The sequence below is a fragment of the Vitis riparia genome, chromosome 12, assembly GCF_004353265.1.
Source record: "Vitis riparia cultivar Riparia Gloire de Montpellier isolate 1030 chromosome 12, EGFV_Vit.rip_1.0, whole genome shotgun sequence".
Lineage (NCBI taxonomy): Eukaryota > Viridiplantae > Streptophyta > Magnoliopsida > Vitales > Vitaceae > Vitis > Vitis riparia.
Genome location: NC_048442.1, coordinates 1,511,082 through 1,520,260, shown reverse-complemented (window position 1 = coordinate 1,520,260; position 9,179 = coordinate 1,511,082). Strand labels below are relative to the sequence as shown.

General features: G+C 36.1%; 1 protein-coding gene and 1 long non-coding RNA gene across 2 annotated transcripts; both read right to left on the bottom strand.

The window, feature by feature from the left end:
* Nucleotides 1-3,392: 3,392 nt before the first annotated feature.
* Nucleotides 3,393-5,390, bottom strand: LOC117926797 (uncharacterized protein At5g08430-like). Its single transcript, XM_034846087.1, has 4 exons — nucleotides 5,335-5,390; nucleotides 5,083-5,088; nucleotides 4,228-4,979; nucleotides 3,393-3,472 (listed from the first exon to the last, which is right to left on the bottom strand). Exons 1-4 carry the CDS (start codon nucleotides 5,388-5,390, stop codon nucleotides 3,393-3,395), a joined length of 894 nt encoding a protein of 297 aa, XP_034701978.1.
* Nucleotides 5,391-5,409: 19 nt separating this feature from the next.
* On the bottom strand, nucleotides 5,410-8,927 carry LOC117926329. The gene is made up of 4 exons (XR_004653111.1): nucleotides 8,625-8,927; nucleotides 8,386-8,527; nucleotides 5,916-5,995; nucleotides 5,410-5,437 (listed from the first exon to the last, which is right to left on the bottom strand). It is a non-coding gene; the product is annotated as an uncharacterized LOC117926329 (long non-coding RNA).
* Between the last annotated feature and the right edge of the window lie 252 nt (nucleotides 8,928-9,179).

Below are 9,179 nucleotides of genomic sequence, written 5' to 3'. Positions count from 1 at the left end.
ATATGACATATTCATGAGTTTTTTTTTTCCCTTTTTGAGTTAATTTCGCATGGGCACTTGGTGGTTCATTTGCTAGACTCCTGAGTAATGATTTTGACACTTAGAACCATTATGTTCTTCGAGAAATAGGTAAAACTATAAAAGAACAAAAATAAAATAGAAAGTAGTGTCCCTTGAGGTGTTAAGGAATCATTATATCAGGATAACATATTTACATGCTTGGTTATATCTTCATGCAGACTTCTGGCCTTCTCTTCAAGCTCCACCTGTCAAACAAGAGATTCCAATTTTTTCAATAAAAAATGTTAAATAAACCATTTTCTATAAACAAATATGTACTTGTAGCAACATTCAACTAAAAGTCATACTAACCTAAGAAATTATCCAATTTTTTCAATAAAAAAGTTAGGCAAAATTCTACCTAATGCAACCCAAAAAAAGCATTTTAATCACAAAAAGACAAGCCACCAATTTTTTTTTTATTTTTATTATTTTATTTTTTATTTTTAAAAAATAGACTTAAAAACTATTCACAGGACAGATAATACAAAATAAGAGATTCGTCTTCCTCATTTGTTACAGGCAAATTTTTTTTTTGGATGGATTGATATTTTCCATCCTGGTACATGTATTCTGAACTGTTAAATGCTTTTTCACATTGCTAGGTAATTGTGCTTGTTTGAGGAAGTAAGTGTAAACAGAAAATAGGCAGTGATTCAAGTTCTAGGGGGTGATGCTAGCAAGAAGGCTAGCATATTAAAGTAGGACAAGGACATTGTCTTAAGAGAAAAGAGCAATGCTTAAACGGGTGTCACTTTGGTAAACCAGTTTTGCTGATGTCATGGCAGAGAAAGAAGTTTAATGGATCTTCCATGCTTTCATTTCTAATTTTACGTTATGTAAAAGGAGATTTTCTTAGGCATCAAACAATTCATTAAGACCACTATAAACATGGTTGACTAAATTGGATATAGTTGTAGTAGAAGTGATGATCTAAATGCCCCTTCAGCTGCAATCTTAGAAAATCTGAATTGGAGTTTAGTATCTTGCAAAGGAGTCTTTCCATGTGCATGAATGTGTGTCGATGCAAATGTTTGGGGACTGCGCATGTTTAAAAGAAAAAATATATGTGCTTCCTACCCTTCTCTTCTCTAACAATGAGACAAAAAAATATAGCAGAGAGAGTAACAGGAATATGACTGTAGCACTAGTTCATATTACATAGGAGGATATTTGAATTTCTACAAACTCCCAGAAAAGATATTAAATTGTTCTGCATGAGAGGTCTACAAACTCCTAGAAAAGATATTAAATCGTTCTGTATGAGAAATCTACAAACTCCTAGAAAAGATATGAAATTGTTCTGTATGAGAGAACTTACAATAGTAAGTCTTTTATACAAGCCCTCTTTCACTTTCTGTCGATAATCTTCACATTCTCCCTGAAAAAAGTACTACTGTGAGTAAAGAATTATCTGCTTGGAAAAGGACAAGATGTAAACTTACCAAATCTTTCAACCACTTGAATAGGTTTAGTTTCTGATCCAATATGCTTACCACTAAAGGCGCAGTAATGTATTTCAAACTACGGATTATTTTGTTCTAGGAAATATGAAGTAGTTAATTCTTCACAAAATATGGTCAACAAGTCAGGAAACTAGGGAATGAAATGCATGAGCAAAAAAGTAATCATGTTATAAAAGTGAACATATTTTTTTTTATTCAAGAATAATGCTTGTGAGAAAGTCATGTATTTTTGACAAATATAAGGTAGTGGGCTATATACCGTATGCATGAGTGATACTAGTTTCACTATAAACACAAAGGGAGCAAAAAATTCAAGTCTCTCAAAGATTCATATTGCAATTAATTACCAATGATGATAATTCTTACAGAAATCAATCTACTCTTTAATTTTTTTTTTTTTTGATAAGTAAATAAGATATGCATTAGAAAAGGCTAAAAGCCACAAAGCATACAGGGAGTATACAAGGCGGCTACAGCCTCAAAAAAGAACAGGACCAAAAAAAGACTACCTCCCCTTAAGTGGATGCTACCCACTCCAAAAGGCCTATAAGGGAGAGAGACTCCTCGCCTAAATACACTTTGGCCCAGCTCCATAAGTTACAAACAAAAGAATTCTTTAATATCTGGATATTCAACACACCCCCCCTAAAAGCTAACCTATTCCTCTCCTTCCAAACCGTCCAAAAAACACACAACGGTATGGATTTCCAAACCTTTTTCTTTTTCTTCCCTACAAATGGGCCCCTCCAGGAAGTTAAGACCTCCTTTACAGTTTCTGGGAAGACCCATTTAATATCTACTAACCCAAAATAATATCCCACAGAGCTCTAGTCACTATACAGTGTAAAAGAATATGATTTACATTCTCTTCTTCACAACCACACAGAAGCAACAATTAGGAGTTGCACCCCTCTTATCTGGAGCCTGTCCAGAGTGAGCACCTTCCCCCACGTCGCCTCCCAAGCAAAAAAAAACAACTTTAGTTGGCACCCTATCCACCCATATGCTCCTTGAATGAAAAGCTGTGGCATTAGGGTTGTCCAACAGCCTATAAGCTTCCTTGACCCTGAATAGACCATTTCTTCCTCGCCTCCACATAACTGAATCTTCCTCCAAAGAAGGCCTATGACCCCTCAAGGTGTGGAGCAACTCCCCAACCATATCCAGCTCTCAATCATTGAAGTCTCTCACAAAGACAAGGTTCCAATCTCCTTGACCAGAATTTTGATCCCACATCTCCTCAATCGTTGCGTCCCTATGCGCGGCCATGACAAAAAGATGATTGAACAATGGGACAACGGTGTATCAATGCACCAAGTATCTTTCCAAAATTTGATTTTGGAGCCCTTCCCAACTAGAAAAAACCAGATTTCCCCAGCACCAATCAGATTCTTTAGAATCTCCTTCCAGACCCCTACTCCAACCGCCCCACTAGCCTTCTTTGACCTCCATCCATGATCCTCTTGCCCATACTTCGTAGTGATCATTGCTTCCAAAGATTATCTTTTTCACAAGCAAACCTCCAAATCCACTTGCCGAGCAAGGCTCTATTCAGAATGACTATTTCCTTAAGCCTAGCCCACCCTTGTTCTTTCTGTGCAGACCACATCCATTTAAATGAGATAACAAAAGAGCAACTGTCAAATTCTGAAAACCATATTTGAACAAAATGTTTTAATCAAGTAAATGGTTGGAAAACCATTCTCAAATTTCAATTCTTGACAACAGATAAAACTTATTGTCTAATTGATTCCAGAAACAAGTCATCCTGGTAAATTTAGAATGGGGCATTTGTAGTTAGTATTTGGTTTAGAATCTCCAACACGAGAATCCATTACCTCAGTCAAATCAAGTTCGGCCAGCATATTAATACGGATATCTTTTGCATTGGGACCTGCAGGAGAATTTCTGCATTGATTTCTTGAGTTTCTGAGTTTTCTTTATGCCTGTGAGGATGCAAAATAACAACACAAAGCAAAAGGTTAAGCACCCAAGATGGAGAAGAGTAGTTGAAAAAAAAAAAAATGGCTTTCCCATGAAATCTAAATGGAATAAAAGAACAGATTTGAAAGCATTTTCCCTTCTAGGTTTCTTCACAATGTCATGAATTGCATTCAAAAGCAATTTCGAGGAAAACTATTATCATTCTCACCAGAATAGATACAAGATATCATGTTGAGGGGGAAAATGAGAGTTAAAATATAGTGCCTAGACAAGTTCATTAGAAGCCATTAGACATCATTATTTGAAGCATCTGCGAATGAACCTAAAAAAACAAGGAAAATCAAATCTTTCCTGATATAGAAAGCATACTATGTGTCTAAGCCTACAACACATCTAACTATCATCAGAAAACCGATGGGCTTGGATCAGCTCAGGGTCCCACCTTCATATTCATCCAATAATTAAATGCAGCTGTGAAGGTGCATTTTTTCCATTTGAATAAAAAAAATCAAATACTCAACCCCCAAAAAGTTGATAAACCCATGGTTTGAATTTTTAGGGAACCTGGAGCTGCCCCATTGTTTCCATTATATAACTTCAGTAGGGAAATTAATTCTTTATGTTATCAAATAAAATGGTCAGTGGAATTCAGATTTTTATTTTTTTATTTTTGAATAATTCAGAATTATACCTCAACCAAAGCAAAGATACAACTTGATATTACTATTTAACATGAAGCATCCATCCAGACAATTACCTGTTACTTGGAAGAGCTGATGAGTCTGATTTTGAGAATACCAATATGAGTCTGCCTTCACTTTCACAAAGCTACCCTTCACTTTGCTTTCAAAAGTGTCTGGTTGCTTCAATAACTCCAGCATTAAACTCCTCTTCAAGTAGATAAGTTTAATATTTTTAGGAACTATAGCTGCAAAACGGCTCTGAGGTATCAATGGAGTAAGTTCCTTTATCTGAGGTGTCTCTAAGTTAGATTTTCTTTGCCTTTTACAGGCCATCAAGACAGTCTCATCCTTGTCTTCTGAACTGTATCTAGCCTCATCATCCTCTGACTGCTCCAAGTTCTCAGCCAAATGCCCTTCCACAATGTCATATATTTTATTTTTATTGACTGATTTCCTCCCCAAAACAGGTCGCAACCTTTCATCACAAAGAACCTTCCTCTTCTTTTGCGGATGAAGAAGATTGTTGTCATTAACATACCTACTAATGATGGATGTCACATCATACTGTGATAATTTTTGGGTTGTGTCTTGACCGATGGATGCAAGGAACTCAATAAGAACTTTTGATCCCCACCCAATAAACTCTCTCTTCAATGGTGTGGCCTTACCTTTCACTGAGCTCTTCCTTCTAACCACCCGCTTGTGTCCCTCGGTATCATCCATATCATCACAATCAGATAGTTCTAGCTGATCTTCTTCATGACCTTTATAAAGCTCATCCGAATCAGAGCTGCTTCCATAATTCTTACCTTTCTTTAATAGGCATCTGCAGAATGGACATTTTCTGCAGTTATGCCTTCCTTATCCTTTATTATCTCATAATACTCCATAAATAGGAATTCATATGTCTCTCGGTCTTTAAAATCTACCTTGCCCTGCAAACCAACAAGTACAAAATAAACAGCAATTCCAGAACCAAAATTTCATAATTCCAAGCTGGAATAATGATATTTGGGAAAGAAAACCCCAAATAAAGAAAAACATGTAGTCAAAGGAGTTTCAAGATTCTTGACAGGACCGCAAGCAATGATTCATACCCCATCAGAGTCAACATCCATCTCATCTTCAATAAGTACTGCGAGCTTTAAACAGTGACTACAGAATCCTTTCTTCCCTCTTACTTGTGCAAACTCAGAAACACTGAGGCAGGATCCACACACAGCTTTTGGACAAACATAGCACTGAAATTTTGAGGCTTTTGACAATTGAAGCAAGAATGCCAACCTGAATATAAACATTTTGCAAGTACAACAAGTACTTATTCGCCAAAGTGTGCAAGCAAGATCAATGAATAACACATTCAAGGCATCTAGATACAACATGTGCTTCAACAAATGGTAAGCTGGGTAAGAGTCCCAGCTCTCATATCTAAAACAACAAAATTTAATGTAAGCATGGTGCTCTAAACACGTTTAACATGCTTTTCTGTCAACTGCAAACTGAGGTGTAATGATATTTGGTTACCTTTTCTGCTCTCTTTACTAAACTTTTATGTATTATGATTCTTCATGGTAGGATCATTAAAAAATCCATATTTGGAATAGATCTCATAGGTGTAACATATCAAATGATGGATCAGCTACCTTTATGCATACATGTACCAAATCTACAACCATGTTTTCCTCTGAAAGTAAGGATGCTATTAGAGATAATAAAACTTTATGCAGAAGAAATCATGTTTAGACAAAAGTGAGTGACTTACTGCAACTCCAGCTTTCGTCACTCTCCAAAAATGAGTCCTCTTTTCCCACACACTGAGGATGATATGCTTTTAAACAATCCCTGAAGCAGTAAATATGATGAATAAACAGAGTAAACCATACATTTGGTGCATAAACAAATCATTGTTTTGAACAAACTCAAGAACAAAAATATGAAAAAATGAGGGGTCTGGCAACTAACTCAAAAGCAGATATATTTAGCAAGGCACCGTAGACCCATTCACGTCATTGGGAGTTATTCTTCAATGCATAGTAAAATCTAGATGAAACTTTCATCAAAAGCAACAGTATCACAACAAACCCCCTCCCATTCCTTCTTTTTTCTCCCTGGGATGGAATTGCAACAAAAAGTCACCAACGTCCCTTGATCAGGCATAGGCATGGACTGTGAACAGAGTACAGGGCTACTTGTGTAACACAGGTTTCAGCATTGGGCAGAAGTGGATATTGAACATGTAGTTTGATATGCTTTAGTGGTTGGGACAAATGTGCATGTTAATGAATAGCATGCACAGAACACCTCTTGACTTCCATCACTGAGACCTCTCTTCCCACACTGCTAAGTGGTTATCTTCCAAATGAAGCTCATACCTACCCTTACAATCCTAAAAGCTAATTCACTCCAAGACACAAACTTTATGAAAGGGAACAGTGTCAAATACCTCTCTAGTCCATGTTTCAGATTGTCTTTCAGAGCCTTCAACTTTCTAGCAAAGGACAAAACTGGAGAGACCCGTAAACTGATAGCTAAACTACCAATTTTTAACAACTCCAAACTCATGCACTGTATGCACTCGAAGCCTTGTGTTCTCCAACCTGAAAGAACCTCTCCATCTCCAAATCCTAGCCCCACCACAGTAAAAAGAAATGATCAGAAAGTGGTCTAAGAAAAATGCACTAGGACACATTTGGAAACGTTCCTCCCTATCAACCGAATGGAAAAAGTAATCTAAGGAAATAACAGATGCATATCTCAGCCACAAGACCAATTAAAAAGCCTCATCCACTGTAGGAATACCTAAAGCTAAACTCCTACATAATCAAAGAAAAACCCCTCATTGGTGAAGAACTCCTCTGAGAATTACAACTGTAAAAAAGGAACTGGACCACATTACATGTCTGTTGAGTTTATCACTGCTTTAGTTTTATCAAACCTTGAGTGAGAATAGCATCTTTTTTCAAATGTGAGGGGAGATCACTATAATTCTAACAACAAACCTCAAGGCAAGTTAGTGTTATTTTCCCTAAATAGGATTGCAATGAAATATGAAAGGCGCAAGGCGCAGAAGACTCCTAGTGCCTAAACTGCAAGGGACAACACCCAAGGAGCACCAAAGAAAAATGAGGCACAACCTAAGTTGCAGGTATAAATTTATAAAATATTGTAAATTTGGACATGCAAACATTTGTTATGCACTCATGTATCATCAAATATGACCAAAAATTCCATTCCGGGCAATAAAAAAATGAAGATTTCAAGCATTTAAAGGAAGCATCCAACCAAAAACAATGTAATAATATACAATTTCAATATACAATCAGAAACTTCATGAATAAAGTGAAGAAAAAAAACACCAAATACAATAGTACCAATTCTGCATTTTTACTGTTTGCGTGCTCAGAAACTAGAGAAAAACATAAGCACCTTTTTGGGGCACATGAAATGCAGAACCCAGTCATGGAATTCAAGGCTTGCCAATACAGGAATAAAATAAACCCATGTCAAAATCATCTTGACCATTAGAAGGAAAGAAAAATTCACCAACGTAGAAAGGACACATGTCAGTGCTAATGAACCGACTAACGAATCCAACACATCATTAACGAACACCTTGCTCTACGAATGCACACTTAACAAAAAGTTTGATCATTGATCACCAAAGATTGCTCTTTATAGATCTTACTCACCATCTAGATTGTTCAAGATTCTTTTCAAATCTTGACCTTTGCCTCCTGATGAATGGCATATTCTCCAACCCCATTCTCCTCTCTCAAACTACATCAATCTCACCTCAAACAAAAACCCTTCACCCTCCACTCAGTGGACATCCTCTCCTATTAATAACAAACACTACATTGGCAATCATCTTTTCACATGCATTGCTCCTCCAACACTAACTAATATTAGTAAACATGGAAAAAAAAAAAAAGATGCATGACACCTAAAGAACAGAAGATAGTGCTAGTAAAGAGGAAAAAAAAGGACATGATACAACTAAAGCAAAGCCAGTAAGTTACTGATGTGAGCACTTCATTCCTATAACCAGACTCAGGACATGAGAAGAAAGACAAAATTACCCTTGATACCAAAAAAATGAACAACAAATAGAGGGTCAAACCTGTCTCTACACTATGAGAATTGTCCCCTCCATCAGAAACATGGGGTGCCCAGATTATTAACCCTAATCCTCTAGAGCTTAAAATCATAATTTCCTTTTAAAAAGAACTCACTTGTAGTCGCAGACCATAAGCAGACCTCCATCTTTGCAGACAAAGCAGTAGTCTTCTGCAATCTCTTCTTTCTTTATCTTACTCCTCCTCCTCCTCCTCATCCTTTAAGCTTTAATCGTCACAACCAAACGCAACCCTAGGTCTTAAACCCACAAAGAAAAACACTGTAAAACTACCTCTACATTGCTTCATTTCAGAAATTATCAAAGACCCATTTCTAGAAAAAGGCAAAAACATACCTCCAAACTCTGAAATTCAACAAACAAAGGGCATTGACAGCGATCCCAAGAGACCCACTTCAGAAAAATGGAAAAAGAACGCCCTCAAAGCTTTACACAAGCAAGAACTCAACTACTGCAACAGAAAAGATTAAAGTAGCAGGTTTTTTTTTTTTTTTTTTGGTTTCAGAGAAAAAACTCAGAAAAGAGAATGCGAGTGGGACAGATGTTGAAGATGGGTAGAAAAAATTTCTCGGAATTTTCCATAAATAAGAAAGGGAATCGGATTATTATGGAAGTGATCCATCCCATAAAGTGCTGTTTATTAAGCATTCTAAGAGTTTGTTTCTTTAGCAAATCTATAAAAAAAGAATAAAAAAATAAATAATAAATATATATTCATGCCTTTAAAAAAAATTATAAATAAATAAATTTGATCCATGGGGTTAATTATTCTTTAGAAGTATTTTTTTTTCCCTTAGAAAATAAAAAATAAATAAGAATATCAAATTTGATTTTTCAGAAAGCAGTATAAATAAATAAATAAATAAAAAGTTACTTAATTGTTCGTAATTT